General features: G+C 45.5%; 1 protein-coding gene and 2 long non-coding RNA genes across 6 annotated transcripts in view; 1 reads left to right on the top strand and 2 right to left on the bottom strand.

Annotated features, from left to right (window-relative positions):
• Positions 1–26,043, bottom strand: part of LOC144390403 (uncharacterized) — a 111,098-nt gene that overhangs the window by 57,177 nt on the left and 27,878 nt on the right. The gene's annotated exons all lie outside the window — the stretch shown is intronic.
• LOC144390317 (uncharacterized) lies at positions 456–24,343 on the top strand. 4 transcript variants are annotated; one of them, XM_078096825.1, is made up of 14 exons: positions 456–770; positions 6,561–6,614; positions 6,731–6,784; positions 7,312–7,365; positions 7,458–7,511; positions 9,122–9,166; positions 9,346–9,399; positions 17,009–17,044; positions 17,762–17,806; positions 17,884–17,937; positions 19,327–19,389; positions 20,066–20,119; positions 21,265–21,336; positions 21,554–21,685. In XM_078096825.1, exons 1-14 carry the CDS (start codon positions 768–770, stop codon positions 21,575–21,577), a joined length of 666 nt encoding a protein of 221 aa, XP_077952951.1. In that variant the 5' UTR covers positions 456–767; the 3' UTR covers positions 21,578–21,685. The 4 variants fall into 4 exon arrangements, with proteins under 4 accessions (XP_077952951.1, XP_077952948.1, XP_077952949.1 ...); XM_078096822.1 differs by lacking the exon at positions 21,554–21,685 and adding an exon at positions 22,222–24,332 and having other exon boundaries at positions 630–770; XM_078096823.1 differs by lacking the exons at positions 17,009–17,044; positions 21,554–21,685 and adding an exon at positions 22,222–24,343 and having other exon boundaries at positions 630–770.
• Positions 1,838–4,385, bottom strand: LOC144390345 (uncharacterized). The gene is made up of 3 exons (XR_013454369.1): positions 3,367–4,385; positions 2,126–2,157; positions 1,838–1,987 (listed from the first exon to the last, which is right to left on the bottom strand). It is a non-coding gene; the product is annotated as an uncharacterized LOC144390345 (long non-coding RNA).

The following is a 26,043-nucleotide window of genomic DNA, read 5'->3' on the forward strand; positions in this document are numbered from 1 at the left end:
CCACTGTAATCTGCCCTGTAAAGGTCACATTGTGTACTTCTGCATGTATCTGCGTGTGAGAGGCTACAATGATGATAATGACAATCACCTTTTTCTCTTGTCCTCTGTCTCATGCAGGACGATGAAAGGGTAAGTGCAGTGTCTGTCCTCTGTTCTCCTTTTGCAAATTACTGACATGCTGGATAAAGAAAATGAGAAGAGCTCATTAATAATGATACGGGGAGGAATATGAATGTGTTCTTATGAAGGCTGGATGTCACCCACGTCAATCAGTATTGATGCGGGTTTTATATTTGATTTGATTGCATTAATGTTTCAATTGGGATGTAGAATAAATATTTGAGCTGCTACAGTGTAAAAGTAATACTGCTGTTTAAAACCAAATTATTCTATTAATTTCAACTTTTGTTCATAAACTAGTACTTTTTAAACAAAAGTGCACTACTTTTGAACTCATTTGAATTGTGTGCATAAAAATCGACCTGCACTAGTTCTTATATCAACAAATAAATCCTAATATAATACATCTAAAACTCTCCTCGGCAAAACAACAACACTGTTTTTCTGATCGTGTGAAGCAAAGGTGAGTGCAGAGTGGAAATGACTCCATAAGTCTTACTGTTGGTGTCCTCCTGATGCTTTATTGTCCTCACGATGAAGCTTAGACTGTGTCTCCTCAGTGTCCTCTGAATCGAACAGCCACCGCGGACGAAGAAGACTGCGACTGTGTGGTTGGACCACAAGGGCAGCGTGGGGCGCCCGGTCCCATGGTAAGACGTGCGCACACGTCCTCACTCGTGTACTCGTGCACCCACACGTGACCTGAAGGAGGTAATGGACAGTACTGATACAACCACAGCTATTGGAACGCAATGCAGTTCTTGCACAACGTGCACACATTTCTTTTGTGGCAATAATACATCCGCTCCTATTGGAGTCAATGCTGCATCATTCAAATGGAGGTTATCATAACCACTAGTGTTAATGTACAAACTGGAATGTACTGACGTACAGTATATGGAGAGGAAGACAGATCCTCAAATGGAACACTGGAAAATAGAAAACATGCTGCTTCATAGCAGAAAAGTACTTTTCCCAACCTCAACTTCTGTCCTCCAATGGCCTCTAAGGACATCTAGTTGCTGTGAGTGACGCACTTCTAATGTTCACCCAGAGAGGTATTTGGAATCTCCTGGTGTACTTTATGGTGAGTTCCTTAAATATGAAGTACTGAAACACACCGTCCATTTCAACAATTTAGCGTAATCAAGTGATGTTTATTGTATAAGCAGCTTTTAGGTAGAAATATCTATCTGCTCATCCAGGTCAGAGGTCATCATGTAGGCAGGTCGAGGATGCCGCTCACCTCTGCAACACTTTCCAGCTCTTCTGGGGATCTCTAAGTTGCTGCGTCTTGACCAGATACGTACACAGTAAAATCGCCAGTGTTAATACAACACTTAAAGAGTCAATTTTAACACTACCTCAGTGAACATATGGTCCCTATCTACAGAGTGTTAAATGTACACTGAACACAGAGTTACATTTCCAGAGTCAATTTTACTCTGGTAAGAGTTAAAATTTTACACTAGGTGCAGTGTAGTGTAATAATATTAACTCTAAGAAGTGTCAATCAAGTTTTACACTATGTAAGAAGTAACACCCATAGTGTTATTCACATGTAACACTAAAGAGTTATAAAAGAAATAACCTTTCCAGTGTTAAACCTACTTTACACTATGTTGATTATGAAATCACTCCAAAGAGTGTTGATTTTTAACCAACTCCTACCAGTGTTGCATATCTATGCAGGGGGAAAAACACACAGACAATTGTATCCATACTGTAATACATATTTATTCCAAGTAAACATGAAATATTGGCATCAAAAGTAAACCTAAAACATGTAAAGCTCACATCTTATCACAGTGGCAAAGATCTTGGTTGGTGCTGGATGACAGGAATGTTTTGATCAACATGATGGTATCTGCAAAGACAGCAAACTGAAATCAACATTATGATCTACAACCCCATACAAGCTGACAACCTGAAAATACCCTATTTCAGCTTTAAAAATCACAAACACAACTACATTTTCGGTCAAGTACATCAACTTATTACTTACCACCAGAGCACCACAGTACATTAAAGAACAATCTGAAAGAAAAAAGGAAAATATACATATTAAGTAACTACGTAACTACGTAGACCCCTCCGCCGTAGCCTGACGTGCACCTCCGAAAAAATCTAACTGCGAGTCGAGTTGACGTGGACCGCAAGTGCTGTGATTGGTCCGCTCAGAACGTAATTTGCGGCAGTTGCTGACATTTGAAAGTATCGAAAGTGCATTTGCTCATCCAGGTCCCTCAGTGGGTGAACCAGTGTTGTAAATTCACGTCTTCTACGTAGCCTGCGCTTCAATATGAGATTCGGCTCACCAAGGATTCGGCACCCGCAGAAACACACAGCCACACCCGCCGCCGCCGTAACGTGGAAGCATAAATTAAGCTTACAGCAGCTACAGCCATAGACATAAAGAATAGACATCGACCGCTGCTGCCTAGTGGTGCTGACGAGCCGCGGGGCCGCCAGCTTGGACCGGTCACCCGCTCCACTCAGTGCCAGCTGGCGCAACGAAGTGTCAGCGCATCACTCGCTGAATACAAAAGCGGATGTTCACGGGATTTTGTAGGCATGACACCGAAAACATGATTCGGCGTATTTTAATATTCATAGTAGGCGTAACAGTAATATTATTCTGGTATATAATATAATAAAAACTATTTGTTTGCGCCTCAGCAGCCAATGCAGCGTCTACTCTTTATATGTCTATGGCTACAGCAGCAGCTAACGTGAACCGAGCCTCTCGGAGCCGCGGCTCGGTTCACGTTAACTGGGTCGACTCGGTGCATTCCGCCGTCTGCCGGTGAACTAGCGGGTCCTATGAGCCCGTCCGCATGTCCGCGACATGTCCCGCTATGCTCAACCAAATTGTGACACGCTAAAGCGATTTGCGCCGGCTCAAATAGAAATAATAAATATGACTGCTTCAACGAATTTTTGTCGTCATTTTACTGAAATAAATGTGCAAGCATGACACATAACACACCAGGACAGCTCGTCCTCGCTGACATTAACGTTACCTCGTGTCGTTTTTGTTCAGTTTGGTGTTGGTGGTCAGACATGTGGCTGCTACATTTAAGCTAACCGCCGACCCGATATCACGTTAGCCATTTGAAATTCGGTATTTGAAGACACGTACCCAACATTGACTAGTGTGGTGAATGAATACGTCCCTTTATTCTTATACAGATTCTACTCGAATGAAGAAAAACAACGGGAATAGTTAATAGTAGAAAGACTTACCACAGTATTTCGATGCGAGGAAGATGGCGATGCCAGAATCCACATTCTCAGTTTGACCGGGAAAGTTGGTGGGCGGGGCTCTCCAGAGTATTTTTTGTGATACTCTGGAAGGTATCTTGCTCTAATCAGTGTTGAATCAGGGCCTGAGAGAGTCAATAACACTGACAGAGTAAAACCTCTGTTAACTCCGATTATTTTCACCAACACTGGAAGTTTTCTGGTTCAATTTTACTCTGTCCATTGTTGGAAGAACTCCGGAAGAATTAAAATAGTTTGACACTGCCTTTTTGACACTGGTAAATTTACTGTGTAGTTCCTCCAGTATGTTCTCGGCCCACCTCGGCCATCTTACCAGTTGGACTTGACCGTAAAAAGTCAAAAAGGAGGCGTTTCAAGGTGAAGCAGCAGTGGCTGCACTCTGACTTCCCTTCAGACGTCTGAGCTCTTTGACCTCTGTCTAAGTCCAACCATCCCACAAATGAAGCAAATTCTGGCAGCTTTTAACATTCATCACATTGATCACTACCGGATGCTCATGACTATAGATACCATGCAGGGCATGTGTAGTGGCCATTTGTCCTTGGGATGAATGAACATTTGTGTCAAAGGGCCACTGGTGCACCACTGGTTAGTTTCTTTGACGCAGCAGGAGAGCGGATTGTCAGAGCAGACTTTCCTTTGGTTCCGTATTCATTTTGCTTACAAAACAAGCCAACAAACACATAAACTTTGGCTGCCTTTCCTAATATGCTCTCATACGCTGTGGCTGCTCTCCTATGCTGGTAAAAACAATACGTCACCCAGGTGCATGCTGGTCCTATAACTGGCTATTACCCATTTAATTAGTCGTCCAATTAACCAAAACGATGTGTACTCAATAACAAAAAGTGAATCTACTAAGAGTTTGGCGTTTGTTGTGGCCGATGCACGACTAGCGCTGATGTCCAACAGCAAAGCACCATTTGGGGTAAGATTAGGGAGGCAGTCCCAATAATCTCACTCTAGGTCAGTTTCTCAATGGTTCGCCAAACAGAACCATAGAGGACCAAGGGCACCACCCAGTGAGTCCGAGAGGGCGGAGTATGCAGAGCTGCTGATTCGCTGCATGAGCACAAGCAGTAGTAACAGAGTTTCTGTGCATGGCTCCAAATCACGTGACCCAAACGCATCTCCCTGCATGGAGGGGCTACAGCAGGGGTGAGACAACATTTTCGAGTTTGACAGACGGGTCGGGCCAGTAGCTGATGGATGGAGAGTGTGTGTGTGTGAACAAATATGAATTAGAAGTAAAAGCGATTACCTAAAACGTATAAGGTAACGTACTCTTAATTTCAGTGGGAGCAGTGTAGCTGGTCCCTTTTCTGCCAGAGCGTCAACGTTTGGTGTGTTTGCTTGTGGCAATTCTGATTCTGAGGGCAGATCTGAGGTGTTGATCACGCTAAACGTCTGCTCTCAGCCAAACACAGAATCCTCTGTGTTGATCGTTTGTTTAAATTTGTCTTGAGAATAAAGTCAACTTGGCTTTTTTCTCCTGTAGCTTCACCTTCAGTTCATGCATGTGTGTCAGTATGTCCACAGCAAACTCAAAATCACAAAGCCAAAGGGCGTCGCTCAGCCGTGGAGAATCCTCAGCTTTCCCGTTTAACTACTAAAAAATCTCCCCTTTGAGCTCCCACACTCGCCGACATGAGTTTTACAACATCACCACGCGGTCGAGTTGCAGTGCAGACAGAACTTCCTGGTGTAGTAAAAGCACATCCAGCTCAGGGTTTTCCCCTTTGCTTTTATCCTGGATTCTCTTCAGCAGCCCAGTGTTTTTTCCTCTTAAGTTTGGCGATCCATCAGTGGTGAAGTGTGCACCGAGGTTCAGCCTCTCGATGACCGCGGACACGGTGAGTCACTGTCCTGCTGCTCTCTGGACACAAGAGACCTGCTGTCTCTCCATGCATCCTTTCAAAAACTCAAAAGCTCCCCTTGCTGGCTTTTGATAATTAGACTTGTAGTAAATGACGTGCCTTGGTTCTTGAATAGCTGTTTGCCGTACAGTAGCCGTCCGTTCTCGCCTTGTCTGTTCACCGTACTTTGGTGAAGACATATTGAGGTGTCCACTCCTCATCACACACCCGGCACTCAGACGACTTTCTCTTTCTTTGGTCCACTCGTTGTTGCAGAAGGGTTCAATGCGGGGGCAGAGGTCAATTAGTGGCAATAGACCAGACTCTGGCAAAGGTCAATTGTGTCCGGCACCAGTTTGTCTGGTCTCCTCAGTGGAGAGCACGGTTGTCCTTCGGTCAGAAGATCGACGATTTGATTCCCGACGCCGTTAGTCTGCTAGTCAACGTGTCCTTGGGCAAGGCACCCGATATTCAATTCCAGTCATTTTACACAAATGACAAATTTGCCTCTGAGGGCTTTACAGTCTGTACACATGCGACATCCTCTGTCCCAAAACCCTCACATCGGCCAGGAAAAACTCCCCAAAAGTGAGAAACCCTTCCATGGGGAACAAAGGGAAGAGACCTTAGGGAGAACGTCAGAGGAGGATCCCTCTCCCAGGACGGACAGATGTTGCTCCTGTGACTACGGTGTATGAATGGGTGAATGTTGGTTGCTGTTGGGCAGGTGGCTCTGTGTGCTCCTGTATGCGTATGAATGGGTGTGTTGCATATCCCTCCCGACAGGTGGTCTGACGCTTTACTGCTTCATTGGGTGATTTATTCATTTAAATCACCCAAACAACCTTAACAGCTTTTGCCTTTCGGGGGGAGGGGTGGCACTAATACCGCCCGTTAACTGATCACCATTCGTTCCTTTTCCTTTCGCGGTCTTTTGTCAACCATTCACTTCCAGTTTTTTACCCAAGCCCCGCCATCAAAATAAAAGCATCAAACTCTAAACAGGAAATGCACAACAAAATCAACCCAATATGTAATAAAGGCAAAACATTCATCAATACTCACAAACTGGGTAAGTTACAGGGTGAATGATGACATATAGTGTAAAAGCAGTTTGGTTGGAAGATTAGAAAAGCGCTACTCAAGTGAAGCCAATTCACCATTTACAAAAATGAAAAGTCAGGGAATCACAAACGTTTTGGCCTCCATTCATTTTAAAGATCATTTTAAGACACTCCAAAATGTGAGAGACCCGGAGATCAACACTGCCTACCTCAAAGTATGTCATTTTTGTCTCAGGGTGTCCGAGGGGAGACAGGGAGGGATGGACCACCAGGGCCTGATGGTGTGCCTGTAAGTGTCCCCCCCTTTTCCCACTTTTTTTTACCCTGTCTTCTTGCTGCAGATCATTTTCAGGATACAATTTGTATGCAAATGATATTATCAGCTTATGTTATAACTCTCACCAGGGTTATGACGGGAAACCTGGGGAGTCTGGTGCTTCTGGATCACCAGGAATGAAGGTAAGAAGTAGCTTCTATTACAACATCTTCAAGGTACCACAAAGCAAGTCTCAATTTCTACTTACTGCATTTCATAATGGACAAAGTGTCTGAATGCGCTCACCTCTCCCTGTTAAGTTCCTTCCACGCGGTGTTATTCTACATTTAGATCCGTTATCTATCAGTTTGTCCACCTTTCTTGTTCCACCCAAACTATTTTTATTAGTCACTATCATTGATCTGCAACTAATTAGTGCAAAACAACGTGAAAGTAAACTTTACTATGCTTTTTCTTTTGTGCTGATCCGATTCGTGAGTTCCAAACCATGAGTTTTAGCATCAGGGGATGGATAACCCCGGATATCTCTCAGGTCATGATAACAACATCTCCAGGTTTCGCCCTGTTAAAAGTTCACTACTTGTATGAGGTCATTGCACTTGACCGTTATTAATGCAGAGGTATGGAAGAAAATGCTGAATGGATTTCATAACGTACTTCTAAAATGACTTTGACTACATGCTCTTACTTACTGTCATGCCTCTGACAGGGAGAAGGTGGTCCAGCAGGACCAAGAGGGGAGCCTGGTCTAGAAGGCATCAAGGTAGATCTTTAAAGAAACACTTGTTTCAGTGTCGTGGCTTTTCTAACCTGCTGACAGTACTGATAATAACTGAGTCTGCTGCCACTGCCCAGGGAGAGCGAGGGGAACCAGGCTTATCAGGAGATCCAGGACCCCCGGGACCCAAGGTGGGACTCCCTTAATACCAGTTGAGACAGAAACTGATCAGATGTTGTGCTAACCAGAATAATAACGGACTTTGGAGAGGGAGCAGGTGTCTCCGGCCAGCCGCAGGTGGCCGTGTTTCCTGTCAATCTTCTTGGATGTCAAACATTGTGCATATTCATGTTTTATTAATATGCAATGTATGAATGTATGTAACAGTGGAAATGAACCCGTTTGTTGCTACCAAACCTAATATGTTCCCAAATGAAGGACACTACTCACAGGGACAGAGGGACCATTTTCGCCTTGAACTACTGGTTCAATCAACAGAGTTATTTCAACGTGCAGAGCACTCACTATGATCATCAGAAAGATAAAGAGATTTGTATTCGTAAGACATCAAGCCTCGTCTGGCATCTCACCTCGTCTCCAAGTGTCCTGATGATTTCCTTTATTCTTTCAACATATGAGGCCAGATTACTATAAAAAAGCCAGAATGCAGAAGATTCATGTTAATCTCACGTGGCAATCTAATTAAATATTCATAATGAATTTGTACATACAAAAGCCAAATGTTGCATTCAACCTGATTAGTGTTGTGATTGGATGTTAGCGGTGCAGAGTAAGAGATGAAAACAAACGGAATCCACTTTGCTGTTGATCGATTAATTGATTGATCGATTTGCCACCTCTAATACGGAAACGTTTCAGGGTTTGCAGGATGTCTCCGTGTCCTGAGGGCTCATTTGTAAAACTGTGCGAAGGATTAACAATATTTGTTGTGTTCAAATGAAGAGATGTGGGTTTGCCAAATGATTCTGGTTCAAGAAACCTTTTATAAATGTACAGCATAAAAACTGCTAGAACCCGTCGATGGAAAGCTAGATGCTAACAGAGGAACCGAGACGCCAAACAGCAAGTGCATTCCACCCTGATTACGATGATATCTGAGACAAACCTTCCCAGTTATGGGGAAACAAACACCAAGCCGCCGAATCACATGACTGCTTGTCATCATAAATGCTCCTTTACTTTTCCATTTTCCAAGACAGAAATGTGTTATTCCAGGGATTTTTCAAATGACTTCATGGTCGGGGGGGAACTTTCACACTTGAGCGTGAAACGTCATCCGTCGCTCTGCACTGGCTGAGGAAGCTGTCACTCTTCCCCATATGTGTCTGCCCTGATTCCATTGGCTGTCGGTTGCAACAAGGGGCTTCACTTGAACATCGGCTCATGATTCGCTCAGATGTGAAAAAACTGCACTTTACTCGTCTGCAGCGACTCTCCTGTGAGGCCTCCACTAAAGCCTCTCTAGATTTGTTCTGCTTGACTCACAGTAAAACCTCTACACCGATACTGTGCTATCACAAAGGAGAGGATTAGCCAAGGTCCTTTTAAGGGATACAGCCCATGCAAATACTTATTTTACTTGTTTTCTGTGTGCCATAAAGAACTGGTAGTTATGCAGAGATATGGGAGTCTTAGTGAGTGGACTCTGAGCAGAGGCCAAAAACGCCTCAGTGCTAGAGAAGTTCTCAAAAGAATACAAAAAAAGACAAAGACCACTGATAGATACACAATGTGAATATATTGAACATCAGGACCTAATGTCATCATTATTTTTTTACAGGGCGAGAGAGGGGATCAAGGACCAGCAGGAGAAGCTGGACCAATGGTAAGATCTATTCATTTAACTATTTCTGTGTAAAGATAAAGTGAAGTAAAGTCCACCTTTAGCTGAGAATGAAGGCGCTCTTCTCTGTGTGTGTGTTGTCCTTTGTCTACATGGACGGGACAGTAATAGTGTTGAATCTGGCTGCCACTGCTCTCAGAGTGTGCTGATCATCCACACAGGGGGAGCCGGGATTAACAGGCACCGCTGGACCTGCTGGGCACCCAGGACCAAAGGTCAGTGCAGGCTGCTCCTGCTGTGGAGACAGATCAGTGTGTTGGAATTAAAAAGTAAAGACATTACACTCATTGATGGTTTAGAACCTTCGGCATTATTACTGTGTGCTGCTACAGGCTCTTTGGGGAAAACCTTACACCAGATGTTGACACCTGGAGGCAGCGATTGGCTCCCATTCAGCCCAAAGAGCGTCTGTCCCTTTTCCACCAACAAGAACCAGGTGCTGGTTCGGAGCCAGAGCTAGAGCCGGTTCGGAGTTGGTTCAACTGACGAGCCTCCAAAGAACCGGTTTGCTTTTCCACCGGCTAAAGAGCCAGCGCACTGAGCGCAGAGCCAAGTCCTACGTCACAGTTACGTCTCATCTTTCCCAGCAACGTTAGCGCGGCTGCGCCAAACACAAACACATCATCAACAATGGCGGACGTTGCTTTGCTATGGATGTTCATGGCTTTGCGGACCTACATCGACATCCAAACACGGCGGATCAAACATGTTCGCGCGGCTCGCCTTTTTGCCTAGTAGCGTCCATTGTGTTGTTGTTAACTGGTTGGGAGCTGGTGCTTTGGTGGTGGAAAACCAAAGAACCCATTTGAAACTAGGCTCTGGCTCCCAACTAGCACCAGTTCTGCCTTGGTGGAAAAGGGGTATGTGAGGTCTCACACAGACGTGAACAGACGTTCATACAGTTTTTTAACTTGTCTGCCTCTAGCGAATTGCATATTGCAGTTGCAAACGGCTCGTCTTGTGTGAAACTCTGTCTCCCTACAAATGCATGTTTTCCAACAGGGAATTATCTACATCCAACCAGACGTCTCCTCCATGTTTAATCATCACATGAGGGCTCCCATTCCAGGGTTTACTCTTAGGTGGAGAGCGAAGGGAGCCAGTCAGTGTTGGAACCATTGGTTGGTTGCAAGGTGATACTTTGGACTTTGTCTAGAGTGTAGCCTTCCAAGCGTATCTTTAGCCACACTCGGGGATGAGTGCTAATGGTGCTAATGATGCACTGGCATCCCCCATTTGGGCTCCAGTTTCTATAGGTTATCAAACTTCTGTACTTTATTTTTTAACACCGGGTTCTGCAAATGAAAAGGGAGCTTTTTGTGTGAGGAAGGACACAAATAATCTTTTCCCACGTCAACAAAGAGATTATCAAACAGACAAATGCTAAATTCAGACTGCAGATGAATTCCATTCATTCCTCGATTCAGAGCTTTAAGAGAGACCGTCCACACTGTTATTTGCCAGTGATCAGATTGTATTTATAGTTCCAGAAATCATTCATCTGATGAGTTGCTGTGGTAAAATGTAGGCTGATGACGCAGCTTTACAAACGGAAAGTGGCAGCAGATGATTTATTTCAGCTTCCGTTAGTGCTCTGCTCAGAACGTCTGCACTTTAAAAATGTAATCTGAGCATCCATAGCATCGGGAGGAAAAGGGATGTGTAGGATTGGAAAGCATTTCAAACCACCCCCACATGTGGTTTGGATCCGATTTTTTCAGATCCAAACTTACTAAACTCAATGTGGATGTGTGAAACAATAACTGGGAGAAAACGCTCCCCTTGTGTCACCAGTGCAGGAGCACACACCACATTCACATTGTGGGTGGGATGTGTGGTAAAGTAACTGGAAAAGGACCAGTGGCTTGATGAAAGAGCCCATGCACACAAGTGCAAACATGTGGACACGCCCACCAGCTCCAAGTGTGCGATGCTATTTTCAGATTTCCCTGAACTCCTTTGAGTGTTCCACCAGTTGTACTCGCCTGCTCAGTAATTTGTTATCAAAATAAGCTTCTTTCTCCCACAAATGTGCTCTGCACCAACTGGAGGATGGTGGCCCACGGTTGGAGCCCATATGTGTGCATGTGGAGGTGGGGGTACGATGACTGGCTTCTCTGTGTTCATTCAATCACTCCCCACAATTTGGGGAAAACTAAATGCTGTCAGTATTGTTTATTCTTTTTAAACTCAACACATCTAGAAAAGTTTTAGTACAATAACACAACGACACCCAACTGACACCTGTCCTTCCACCGGTGGTTTGATCCTCCTGATCCATGTGGATGTTTCCTCGGTCCAGACATTCAACCCCACACGGTTACTGCAGGCTTCCCTGTGTGCGTGAATGGGTATAAATGGGCAGGTACACGTATGGCAGCTCCTGTCATCTCTGTGTGAACGGCTGGTGGACAACATGAAGTACTTTGAGCCGTTGGAATACTCCAAAACAGAAGTAGAGTCCATTCAGTGAGATATTGAAGGTCTACCCCCTTACCTAGATCTGCTCTAAATGAATATCAGAATAAGTCCTGCTTGAAATGAAACATGTCAGCTGTTGTGTTGTCTGTAGGACCTGTGTGTGTGTGTGTGTGTGTGTGTGTGTACCATAAGTAGCTGTCTCACTCTCTGTCTCTTTGCTGGTTACGTTTTGACAGCAGCTAGAAGCCCATTTATGACCCTCTGAGAGAGTTAGCGTTATGGAGCCACAGGAGAGGTGTGTGTCAGTGTAGAGCCACAGTCGTGTTGTTTATCATCCGGCTCTTTAGCTGCTAAATACTCCACCATGTTCAGCAGCTAATCTCAAAGTGTATCGGCATGCTGCTTGGTGGGTAGTCTCCCTCTCCTCCGCTTCACATCCATGAAAACAGCTGCCTGCTGCTACTGGGAACAGGTCTGATTAGATACGAGTGAACCGGAACAGTAAAGCTGTGAGAAACAAAGCAGGGAGCAGAAAGACGCTTCATTTGCTGAACTGTGGAGCCTGTGATGCTTCTCTGTGGGTCCAGCAACCCTGGTTCCTGCCAATGACACCGCCATGGAACCAAGCTGCATACTCAGTTACGTTTAGAGGGAGACATGTTTTCTATCGGCACGGTCGTCCTCCAATCAGAGTTGGCACTTCGAACCCCGACTGACCCGCATGTGTCCTTAAGCCAACATTGCTCCTGTAGCTGTGACTAGTGTGTGGATGTTAGTTACTGATGGGCAGGTGGCTCTGTGTGTGGTTCTCCTGTCATCAGGGTATGAATGGATGAATGATGTCATGGTGTTAAAGCGCTTTGAGTGGTTGGAAGACTAGAAAGTAATGTCCATTTACCATCCTGACCAACACTGAGGGAACGATGATCTGGTCATGCTTGGTAAAAACATTGTGGTTCAACACTTAAAACGGCTGTAAGCATTTCTGTTATCCGTCACAAAGAGGAAGTCCACATGACGGAGTCTCCTCCGGTCCTCGGTGGAAACTAAGGGGGAGGGTTTGCATTGACGATATTGTTTGGGCCTTCAGACTGCAACATTCAATACATGGGATGGTAATGGTTCACTTCTCACACATTCATGGAGCAATCTAGACCTGACCTGAGGCCACTAGACCAACAAGCACACATCCCTCCTTCCTGCAGCTCAAGGGATCATTGAACATTCTACTGGTGCTTCTGCTGATACGACACAGAGCCAGACGTATGGCATTAAGGATCTCATTGTCATAAACCAAATTCTCCACACCGATCAGCAAACATGAAGGACTTTAGGTGCACATGTTAGCTACTCTCTAATATTTGTCTTGGAGACCTGTGACCATGCTTACACCACAGGTGAGCTGAGAGCGTCACAGTCGTACCAACCTTTTGATTCCGCCCAGACACCAGACTCCTCCTCAGCTGGTGACAGTAAGTCAATGTGGAGTATTTGACGAAGCAGAAACCCACACGACTCGACCAAACAGCGACATGCTGAGCTTTGTGCTGCAGGAGACGACTTCCACTGCTGTGTAGTGTTTGTCAGGTCGACCCGTTGGTCGGTGATCGGGCTCAGAGTTGTACACCTGCTCTCAGTATTCACTGCGCTGCTACTTTTTAGAAGCAAACACGCTCTTTCTCAGGGATCGGAGCTGCCATCACACTTAGTTCACTTAACAGCAGGTGGTCATGTGTGCTGCTTTACGTCCATAGGGGCCAGGAAGTGTTTCCCCTCCAGGGTCCTGGACCATGACGTCTAAATGGTGCCACTAAGACACCATTTGGGGAACTGGGAACGTAACCAGGGTCCACTGGATTTCCTTCCCCATGACGCCTGTGAAAGCCTCAGGTCAGGACCAGCAAACACGGAAGTCATGTCCTCTGTATTGTTTCTGGGAGTTTACCGGCTTTAATGACAACTATCGCACGGGGGATTTTTTCCAGGCAGATTGTTTGAAACGGCATTTGGACCACCATGCAGCATTATGCCAGTTACCATAGAACGGACAGGAATAGAACTTCACAGCAAGGGAGTCAAAAGCAGATGTTATCTGCTGCACTAAATGAGCACACAATGTGGTCTCCGCCTGAGGTCTCCATTGACTGTAAATCATTTCTGTCCACCCATCCATGACAGCTCCATTGAATGTTAATGAGCCCTACAGAAGCCTTGAGGCTTTCAGCTTGCTCTTTAATCCCAAACAGCCCCCCATGTAACACTGCTCTCTTTCATCCACATTAGCTTTCAAGCTCCACTGTTGGATTTGATGTTTCACACTCAAGTCAAACAAATTAAAAATAATCAGCTTGGTGTCAGCCTCTTATTATCAGGCACTGATTTTCCTGCACCCACATTTATAGATTTTCAGATGCAGCCATGTTTGGTTTCCACGTCACAGGGAGATTAAAATACGTTCTATCACACATTGCTTCCCTATAATTACTAGTAGTTTAACTGTTGGCTGTAAGACGACTTTGTAAAAGATGTTTTACTGATCAAATGGGAACGTTGTACAAATCAGAGGGAAGCCTTTTGGGTTTAATTTAATATAAATTCAGAGTAACTTCCTAAATTCATGTGCAGGTTCCAGCTTCTCCAGCTGCTGGATTACAGATGTAGTTAAATAAATACAAATACTAAAGGATGTGTTCTGTCTCCAAACTTTTCCAACTTTCTGGGATTATTATTTTAACAAAGCAAGCCTTGACGCTCGCATTCAAACCCATCGGTACAAGTTTGTTTTTCAAGACAAACTGGGGCATAAATGGTGTAAGTAAGTCTTTCTTTTTTTAAATGAAGAAAGTGATACATTTAGAAATCACGTTGAGATTATTTCTGACTACAAATAATATGATAATAATAATATGACTTCAGCTTGAATTCAAGGTACTCTTCAATGTGCATTTAACACTTTTGGCAGCAGATAAACAGACCTTTACTTTAAGAATCCTCGATACCACAAAGAGGATTCCCAGAATAACAATGTACACAATATACACATGTTTAAATTGTTATTCTGGGAATCCTTCCTGTCATTACTCAGTAAGCTATTTGATGAGGTGATTAATCATGGAGACGTTGCCGGTGCTGTTTTACTCAAGTACTAACAAGACGTGCAACACAGAGGCTTCCAAAGACAACTCACACAAAGCAGGCAGATGAAGAACCTTCTAGACCCCCCCAAACACACAGGAGGGGCTATTCATAATGACAGTTTACAGACATGCTGTCTGTGGTGGTGACGTCATTTGAGGTCAGAGTTAACAGGCGCTTGTGTAGCAGCTGGCCGCTTGTCTTAAGCTTCTTGGTTTTTCTTTTCTCAGCAAATCGTTTGTCTGAACATTTTTATATTAAAAACGATTCTTCCCATGTCGGCATGCATAACACGTGTAGAGCAACTTCATCTACTGGGGGCCGAGCATCTGGCTCACCATGGCTCTGCAGGCAGCCAGTAGCAGCGTCTGCCACCGTGGGGGGGATTTTGGAGGTGGTGGGCGGGTCAGCTACTACGTAGCTAGCTTTGAGAGCTCTCTTGTGACAGTTACCCGTCTCTCAGTCTGTGCACGCCGGGGGCCCAATAGTTCCTGTTGGTAAATGAGCGTGTTTGCTTTGGAGGGAACCTTTAAGCTTACTTGTGACCACAACACTGTTTGTTAGCTTCTCCCGACACACCAAACAAACAAAGTTCACGGTTTTCTTCACATATTCACATACTTCTTGCTGACTGTCTCGTCCCCTTTACCTCTCCTGCCACCATTTCATTCAGGATTGCGCTGCCTACTGGCGCCTTTCCCACAGTTTTTGGAGGGAATTTGTTATTTGGTGGACGGTTGTAATTTGACACACAAACCAACCCTTTAACCATGGTTGTCTTTTTTTAATTATGATGGGCATTGTATCTGCCTGCATTCTCATCAGATGGCCAAACCACATCAACTGGAGGATTTCTCCGTCTCTTTGTCCGTTGAATCTCTTCCTCGTGGATGAAGATACTTAACAATGTCTCCTGTTCCGTCTCTGCCTGGTGACCAAGCTTGAGTTTGATATAAAATGGGTTTTTTTATTGCATGGTTGTGCCAACTGTCGGTCTTCTACGTCCCCATTCTAGTTAGTGAGGCTCTGAGTCTCCTCAGGCTCTACCAGGCCCAAGCAGCAGCGTAGGCTGCTCACAGGTCAGTCAGCTCGCCTGCTGCTTCTCTATTTCCTCTTGTCCAGTCGTCCACCAGTGTGTCATCTGCTCATTTATTGGGCTGTGGTGGGCTTGTGTAACTATGGGATATGTGGCCCGTATGGCTTCGTGTACGTAGTGCGGCGAGACACTTCAGAGGTAAACAGACTCATTCAGTTGTGGTACGTTCTGTGACTGCAGAGAGTGAAACAAAAAGAAACTGCCTTCAACCTCATGGTGACGTACTTAAAGAACTGAACCAGCGCTACAGTTATTCTTATTTATAGAGCACATTTTTCCTCAACCTAACTCGGCGTCGAGCGCGTTCTATCCGCTGGTGGGTGGAGCCGCCGCGTGCAGCGAGTAGCGGGTAAATGTATAAGGTGGGAAAACGCTTGGTGACGCTTGGCAAATATGTCAAGAGGGACAAGCGCACGGAAGCGGAGAGAATCTGGTCAGTTCTCAAAATACTAAGTTACAGAACATATTTTACAGCTAGTTTCACGTGTACATTGCCAGCGGGCGTGTGTTAGCGTGTTAGCATGTTAGCGTGGCCCCCGCTGGAACACGTGGATGTTGCAAACAGTGTAGAGGGCTTTGCGATCTCGAGGATGGTTAAAACTTTATTGCGTGCTTTGTTGTGTCTGTTTATCTAAAAATGAGTTTATTTGCTGCTGTTCATTTTGGTTTTAACAAGCTCCCGCCTCACAAGATCTCCTCACCACACAACGTGTGCGTCAAACCCCCAAACAGTAACACAAGTTCACGACGGTTCCCTTTGTGTGACGTAGCTGAGACGAGAGGGAAGTTCTACACTCGAGCAAAAGTAGTAAACTAATGTGCACCGATCCGAGGCCCTGCAGCGCAACAGATAGGACAACTTTTATATGGATATATAATTCTGTATATAGTGTTTATTTACAAATATGTCATTCTTTGATGAGCTAATGTCTGGACAAAAGGGTTGTTGTATTTTACATGTGTAATAATAATAACTATTAAATCACACAACACGGAATCAATCTTTTGCATTGTCGTTACAGTTTGATGAATTCTATAAATACGTGTGAATTATATTCCACATTTTATCTTCTCAGTCGTGTTTTCCACAGGAACATGTGAATGAGCGATGATGATCACATGGCAAACCGCCTGTAAGGGGAGAAATACTCACGTGTCTGTTGTGTCTTCAGGGAGTGCAGGGTGCTGCTGGAGCTCAAGGCGCCCCGGTGAGTTGATGTGGATTTGATGCCCTACAGAAGGCTGGATGCAATGAGTGACTAAAATGTGATCATGTGATGCATGTCAAGAGTTAAGCGTTGAGAGTTGAGCGTTCTGTCCATATTACAAGCTACTGCTTTTTAACGACATAAGAGAGAGCTCCTATTTCATTGGTGCTTTTATACATCTCTGTGTTCTAGTAAAGCCACTTCTAGCCCGCCTACGCACACACAAACACACACGTGCACACACTAAGACACACGACGGACAAGGCCGTCCTTCGTCTTCTGGTCTGCACATGGACGATGAGACATTCCATGGTGAGCTTTGAGGAGTGTCGGCCTGTCAGCGCCGGCCTTTACGTTAGAGCTTTTATCCAATCATATGTCAGCCGTCATGTGGTCCAAGAGATGTGCCCGAGGCCGTCAGAATCAACAGTGCGGTCAGTTATAGTGCATTGTTGTCTAAATGAGAAGTTTCTGCAGCCGTGGCGTCATGATGAAGGTATTAGCAGGTGGACGCATTGAGGCAGGACTGTGTGGAACATCACTGAAGGCCTGAAGACAGGAGCTATGCACCTCAATCCAGTTCATTATATTTACCAGCGTTTTGATGTGAATGACAAATGTTCCAAATGATTAAGGATGAGGATACATAATACATCCACTAGTTGAAAAGATGGAGACCTCATGTATGTATTCACACCTTTACTGTGTCGTCCACAGGGTGTCCAGGGTTCTCCTGGTGAAAAGGGCCCAGAGGGACTTCAGGTACAGTAGGACTCGACAAGACTTGTTAGAATTGTCTTGAAGCTTTAATGGATTGTTTCCCTTTGATGCCTTTTCAGGGCGCGGGCGGCTTGCCGGGTCCAAGAGGACGACCTGGAACAAACGGGGCGCTGGTTGGTTCAACATCACCATCCCTCTTTTCCCAACATGCTGAAACAATGCGCTGGCGTCTCCTAGTATTGACCCTTGTTCATAGCCAACGCGATTCCTGCAGGAATCACTCCCCACCTTACTGCACTAGAGGATTGTGCTCGTTTGTCAGGGAACACGTTCTCAGTGGTCCGCGGGGGCTCCTCCACTTCCAGCTTCGCTCAGCGTTGGAAGCATTCTTGTCAAAACAACCTTCGACTGGAAGTTCACGTAGGTTTAAGGTGTACGGTAGTTACAGGACAAATCTGTGTCAACCTGTAAAGTGGGCCGGTTATTAAGATCTTACTTACTTTGTCCACATTTGAATCCTAAGGGGTTACCTATGAGTGAGTAAGGGGCCCCCTGTTCACCCATTAGTCTTCCAGCAGCACAATTCCCTTCATAATGAGATGATTCATTCAGCCCAGGCACCATGTGAGCCCATTTGATTTACTTAGCAATGCCATTAAGGTGGTGAGTGGCTGTTAATTTAGAGCCAGAGTCAGATGAGTGTGTGTGGGTTTACAGCTGTACACACAGTCAGGGCCCCCCCCCCCCCCCCCCCTCTGGTAAACAAGATTACACGTGGACACACACAATCACAGCACAGCAGTGTGAGTACACGCCTCCATGTGGTCCCTGGAAAGTATGCCTGTAGCTCGGTGCCCTCTTGTGGGGGGAGTGAGACAGCACAGATGTGTAATGAAGAGTGCAGTGACCACTGGATGGGAATGCATGCACATTAGCATGAAGGAAACCTGTGTAGATGAACACCCAACATGGCTCCATTACAGATTTGGGCCTTTTTTAGACTGCATTTGCTTCAAACTCTTTCTGTGACACAAAAACAGCTGATTGGGATTGACGGTTCTCTGTCCACGTCTCATATGCAGTCTGTGAGTTCTGCACACCTTGACAAGAGGAGCATGACATCGTACTCACAAATATCTGAAGATGTCAGATGTGGAACGTTGGTTAGTTGGTTTTCTACAGTTGTGCCATCGCGTTTCATCGATGAGGAGTATATACATCGTTATCTTTAGCTTGTTATTGACCTGGAGCTCATATCATACTTTTTATTTTCCCTCACAGTCAATCCGATTACGCCACTGTGGATTCATCGGTTCCTCTGGGAAAGGCACAATGCTTTCTTCAATATGCAAACGTGTGGATGTGCATGGGTTTGTTTGGGAGTGTGTGTGTGTGCATTGTGAGTGGACTTAAGGCATCTCATCTCCCCTCAGTACCTTCTGACTAAGCCATCACAGACTCTGCCACATCCAGCCCAGAGCTCTGTGCCTGTCTCCCATCTCACTCTCTCACCCCTTCCTTCCTCCCTTTCCTCCTCTCCCTCCATATCTCTCTCCGTCCAGGGAATCCAGGGAGCCCAGGGGCCTCAGGGGCCGCCCGGAGATTTTGGCCCAGATGGTCCCAAGGTCCGTACCTTATAATGAGTCTTTATGCTAATGTGCTGCTGCAACCCCCCCCTCCCACTTCTCTTGATGTTCCCGTAGAGAAAACAGTGTTTTGCTGAGAGGGAGGCAACTCGTTTGGAATGAAATTGTTTCTAAATAGAAGTGCTACACTGCCAAAGACTGTTCACATTTAGACAAATTGATCTTTTCCCATAAAGAACTCAAGTCAGGGGTGTAGCCACAGACCCAAGGGGAACTCCCATCATGTGTTGTTGCACTGTCGTGTAGTTTGGGGATTTGCAACTTGGTCTGATGGTCCGAACAGAGATGGGATATCATAACTTTCAGCCCTGGAGCGCAGACGGTGCATCGCTGAAAGGTTGGGAAGCAGAATGCTGCCTTTTCATGCATATGATGGTGAACTGTGCCGACAAGCAGCTCCAACCTGCGATGCACCGACCAGCTCAAGATCTGTTCAAGCAGCTGTGAAGAGAATGGTGGTTTTAAAAGGAAAACATTGCAAAGTGTTTGACCGGTAACAAATGACATCGTATCTTTCCTGCTTTGTGCTGGTTTCCGGTGGTGGGAAGTAGCTGAGTACGTCGACCCGAGCAGCTACTCTGCCTGAGTACACATGGGAGGCCCATCTGTGTCACCAACAGAAGGCCCTCACAAGTGTGTTATGTGTTTCATTTAGGGGAGGTGTGGAGACCCAGGAGCCACCGGACCTGCTGGTCCACCAGGCCAGAAGGTGAGGTTAGCCAGCACAATGGTCCCCCTCCCCCTCTGTCTGTCAGTCTGTCTTCAACGCTTTCTTTTGCTTTGTGTTTTCTTTGAGACCTACTTAATCGTCTCATAATTACAGGCATTCTCTCTTATATATCTAGTGTCACAGTATCATCTTCAGCTAGGTGTGCTGTGTCCAGGGAAATAACAAAGCTGCTGTTGCCCTTGATCGTAGTCTTTAGTGCACAGAGTGAAATCAGGGGTAACAACTACACACTGAACCGATGTGTGAAAGGGGGGCGGCTTTCAGTGCACGTGAACGTGCCCCATCTACAGCTTTACATTTTCTCTTTTCTAAACCAACATCACTCTCTCATCGTGCCAGAAAGTTCCTACTTCCCTTGGGGTCCTGCTGATCATTGACAGCTGGACTTTTATTGGAATCAAGTGACGCGTTTTCAGCAATTAAAAAGTCAACTTTGTTTTTAATTGTGAATCTCTTTTGCTATTTAAAAATCACGGTATATTTTACGAGTGAAGAAATAAATCACACAAAAAAACTTTTGAATTTTGAGAATCGCCTGAAAAAAAGTGTCACTGAGAGGGTATCAAGGCCTATAAAACATGGCGATACTGGGCTAAACACACATGCATGTGGTCGCCTAGCGTGTGGACGGTAATTGTGGAACGTTTTACCACCACAGAGTGAAGATGAAGTGACAATGGGCTTAGAACCCCCCCAACGGCGTACAGCTGCATTCAGCGTCGTCTGTGCTACCGATTGGTTTTGGGGTTTTGCGTTTTTAGCTTCTAGCTTCGATGGAAAAAGTTATCTGGACTCATTTGCAGAACATACGTTTACTAACGAACAGTGTGAAGCGTTCCTGTATCTGTTGGTGACGGGTACAGATTGTTCCTGTTGGAAGTCGCTTCTGGCTCGGTGACCTTTAGGGCGACCCCTGACCCTGAAGCAGCTGGCAAGTTTCTACACACAATAGGAGAGACACACCTGGAAAGAACTCTAGCGTTATTTTCCCCTGTATGTGCTTCCTCTTTGGACATGATGGTGGGACACGTGGGGTGAAATGGGCCAGTTTGAGGAACACAGCAGAACAGCACCACTGTGGTTTCTTCGATGGCAGCCATTGATTTACACTCTCACTTCTACAGGGCTCGGCAGGGGAGTCGGGGTTTCCAGGGCTGCCGGGTGCCACGGGACTGTCTGGGTTCAAAGGTCACAAGGTGAAAGTCATCTATTATGGTACATGCACCATTTCAAATAACACCTGGATGGTTTAGAACGAATGGTAACAGACGACACTATGAATGATTTATAGCCTTCGTTTGCATGTTGGACTGTAGATAGTAATGGCTGCTATGATATGTACTTGTTCATACGTTGCTTAGATGACATGATTCATTTAAATGGTGCTGAAGGTCGTCCTTCTCACTTCAAAAGCCGTGCGTGAAAGCTGATAAATAGGAGGCGCCCTGATCCTGATCGGTGGCTTTGCCGGCGTCCTGTGCGTCTCTGGTCACTCCCCATGCGGCTGACAGGGTAGAATCCTGTCCTTTATTAAACCACAACTAAATCAGGTACAGTACACACACACACACACACACACACAATACAATCAAATAATACCTCCTCTGTAAACAGACACATTATGACACTCGGCCTGTTTAAACATAAGTACAGTAATCCTGTTACAGCTGTGTGGACTTAAGGGTCTCAATGGCTTTGTATAATCTTCCATTGTCATATCATACCTTATATTAAGAGACTGACAGTAAATATACTACATAAAGTCCATCTCACATCATTAAGACATCAAACGTCTGAGCATCAACACAGAGGAAGCAATGAGCTCCGTTACTCCGTCGCTTCCTTCTTACGCGCTGTAATTGAAAAGAGGCGTCAGGAGCAGAGGAAGGAGCGCTGTGTGACAGTGCTGCAGGAAAAGAGATGGAAAGTCCGGCTTGTTAAAGGTCACCAGTAGCCAATTCCCCCCCTGTCCCTCCCCGGGCCGCTCCTATTGGCTGATAGTAGTAATCATGACCTTTTCACACAAAGCCAAACCAGCACGTGTGCAAACAAACATCTAATCCTGATGTATGTCTCTGCAGGGGGAGCGAGGCACAGATGGAGATCCAGGGACTCCCGGTGTACCTGTGAGTGTAGATTTGCACTCCCCCCACTGGGTGGCAGTGAAGCTTTTTTCAATGTTGAGATTCAGTTCTGTGTTTGAAATATATGTGCAGGTGTGCAGTGAGTTACAAGGACCAATGGATGGCAAGAACATCTCCACCCATCACTTTCAAGCAGCTAAATAGTGGTCGGAACTCGAGTTGTATTTAATCTCAACATCTGTCAGTTGTTAATAACAGAAATCTTCTGATAAAATCACAACAACTGGAATGAAGATGATATCAATACAAAACAAAAGTTACGTGAGTAACTACGGTTCTCTGAATCCTGGATGACCACAGATCTTTTGTCTCGTGGCTGCGCAGGTTGAGTATTTTATATAACAGCAAAGTCACCTGTGACCTCAGGTGACCTCCACAGGCTAGAAGTTCTGGTGTCGTCCTGAGATCAGTCCTACAGTATCTAAGCCCTTAGAGCGCAACCGGGTACAGTAGTCTCCCCCCCGATGGAGGGTCAAACTGGGACAGCTGGATAGGTTGGTTGGCAGCGGGCGTGCCGCCCCCTTTGAGCGAAAAGCTGTAGTCGGCCACAAGGTGACATCCGAGCCGACCGGGCTGGCGTCCAAACGGCAGCTTCAAGCCTCCCAGCCCCGTGTCACGTGGCGGGGAAGGCAGGACCCAGACGCAGAGCTTTGGGAAACTAAAAGACTGATAGTCAAGACTTCAAATCAAAAAAAGGCCAAGGGATAAAAATGCAGACAGGAACCAGGAACCCTCAGACCCCGTTTACACGATGGGGAAACGTTTTGGCCTTTCATTTACACAAAAACAGAGGTTTTATCACGGAAAACGATCGTTTCTAAAATCTCCGGCCAAAGTGGAGATTTCTGAAAACTCAGTGTTTGTGTTTGCGTGTGAACTCGGTCCAACGGAGTTTTAGGTTGTCAAACGTCACAGTATGCGACTTGTTGTTGGTTTTGAGAATTCTGATTGGTTTGCACGTCTTTATCCTTCTCGTTACACTGCCGACTACAGGTTTGGCGTAGTTATGATGGCGCCCGGGGACGTATTTATGCGGGTTCATATAAACAGAAACTTTTTTGAAAACAGAGGGGCAGAAATATTTGTTTCTGTAAATACTGTAAATATGTGTAAATGTGGCCTCAGACTTGAACTTCCAGAACATTCATCAATGACGTGACAAGAGACGCACACGGCTTAAATACACTGGGAGGTGCAGGTGATTGGACACAGGTGGAAACAATCATGACACGGCAGCCAATCACAGGACAAGGCAGGAAGTGAAGTTACCAGTGTTCATTTTGGAAGCTATTTTTGATTTAGTCTTAGTCTTTAGACGAAAAATGCATATTAGTTTTAGTCACATTTAGTCATTTTAATCCTTCTTAGTTTTAGTCTAGTTTTCGTTGACGAAAACTAGACTAAAATGTAAGTAGTTTTAGTCCCATTTAATAGCTTTATTAAACTCCTTTTCTTCCCTTCTCAGGCCCAGGAACCCCCTGTGTTGTGTCCATAACTGCATAATAGTCCAGCTTGCAGTACTTGGTTGTCCATTAGATGTCCCTCCTAGGACAGGTCTATAGATGTCCCTCATAGGACAGGTCTATAGATGTCCCTCATAGGACAGGTCTATAGCAGGTCGGCAAACGTTTTGACTCGCGGCCACAATGGGCTGTAAAATGTGACGGAGGAGCCGGGCCAAGAACAAATGGTGGAAGTGAAAAGATTTGGATTTTAACAAATAGCAAAGCATTTATTTGCAAGGCAATTTAACAAATTGGCAAAGGTGTAACAACTTCATGAGGACCAGGGACCTAAACGTGTCAAGAGCAGCTCAGCCTACATAAGACACACTGTCAGGTCCAAATGCATCAGCAGTGAATTGAAAAGTGAAGTGAAAGTATTTTACTGCTGGAATGACATATTTTCGTCTCCAGACAGACTTCCTAATACTTACTGGGTAAAATAAATATGAGCGTTTGCTCTACAGTGCGTTCTGTTCTCCTGGTGTCCTTCCTCATTCTCTGTGTGTTCTCCTCCGATCCGTTACGTCCACGTTAGGGGGAGTAGTAGGTCGACCCAAATGCACAAGCACAGCAGTTTGATTTGTAGCCAATGATTGTATTTCCCATACGACCTGGGAAGGGAAAAAGAAAAAAACAAACAAGGCAAACAGTCAAAAGGGGAACAGAAAGTGCTCTTCGGGCTCAACTGGAGTCGGGAGGGAAACTCCACCGACGTCTGTCAGGGGATAAAGCAGTTCTGGTGTGGAAACCCGAGGCCCGACACCATAACCAGAGTCTGATTAAAACGAGTCACGTGTACTCCGTGGGTCTGACACTGCGGGACATTAACATACAAACTGGTGCGCTACATCTGACAAAATAAATACGAGGCGCCCTGATCCTGATCAGTGGCAAAAAAACAACAAAACAACAAAAAACAACAAAACAAAAGCACAGATGGGGAAAAACTGCTAAGCAGATAGAGACCCTAACAGTCCGATCTTCAGCTCCTGCTGTCCATATTGGACAGTGTCCTCTGGCGGGATACGGACCCCCAGATTACTCTGAATGTTTCCCCGTTGGGGATTATTTCTGCTCCTGACGGGCAGGTGGCATCTGGAATGGCAGCAGGTGTTGACATGCACTTTGAGCTTTGAGTGGTGGAGACTGGAAAGGCGAAACCCAAACATACAGGGAAGGTGTTGACTTCCACGTTGTGGTGCATGGCTCAGAACGCTGCACACTCGGGGCCTCGTGGACCAGCGCTTTTGTGCCCACGCATATTTGTTCCTCAATGTGCGCGTTAAAGCGCGGCGAGGTACAAACAAGGCGCACGGAGGTAAAAGCGCAGACTGCCTGTCGCAGGAAGTGAAAAAGGCAAATTGTGCTTTTTCGTGTCATGCGAATGCATTTGTGACGCGTGTGGATTTCAGGATTCTGGAAGGACCACCGCAGGTTTGTTCAGCACACGTTTCTTTTATTTTCTGTTTCCGTCCACACATTTACATTTACACACTCGCGGCGTCCAGTTCGTGGTTTCTAACTACAACCTAACAAGAACCCATCTGAGGCTCACTGAGAGAATGAGCTGCCAACCTTTCAGTAAAAAATAAAATGAGATCTACTGATGGAGAGCTATGATGGAGGCTGTTTTTCTTCACACATGTTCAACTATCAAACATAATTTACCTGCATTTGATTGATTTTTCCAATATCATTGCATTAGAAGTGAGGCAGTATACATCACATCTAGTGAGGGGCCCAGTCCTTTGGATATTTTTCCTGTATGTGGCCCTCGGGAAAACAGTTTGGACTACCCTGCTATGGACCCGGCGGCGCTGGCGGTCCGACCGGCAAACAGTACAGCCGTTGAGTGGGGGGGGGGATCCGTCTCCTGATGGACAGACTACAATGATGCCATGTGTACAGAATGAACAATGTATAATACATGAGACTATATGACAGAAATGATTGAAGTAACTGTGAGTAGTAAACCAGACGCACAGCAGGACCACTGCAGGGACAACCACCATCACATAGAACCACCATCATAGAACCACCATCAGATAGAACCACCATCAGATAGAACCACCATCATAGAACCACCATCAGATAGAACCACCATCATAGAACCACCATCAGATAGAACCACCATCAGATAGAACCACCATCACATAGAACCACCATCCACAGAGGCCTGTGGGGAGGGAGAGCACAGAGATTTTAGGAGAGGGTAATGTTGGTTTACGAGTACAGTAATATGATTAATATCTAA

The sequence above is a fragment of the Gasterosteus aculeatus genome, chromosome 21 (genome assembly GCF_964276395.1).
Source record: "Gasterosteus aculeatus chromosome 21, fGasAcu3.hap1.1, whole genome shotgun sequence".
In the NCBI taxonomy this organism is placed as follows: domain Eukaryota; kingdom Metazoa; phylum Chordata; class Actinopteri; order Perciformes; family Gasterosteidae; genus Gasterosteus; species Gasterosteus aculeatus.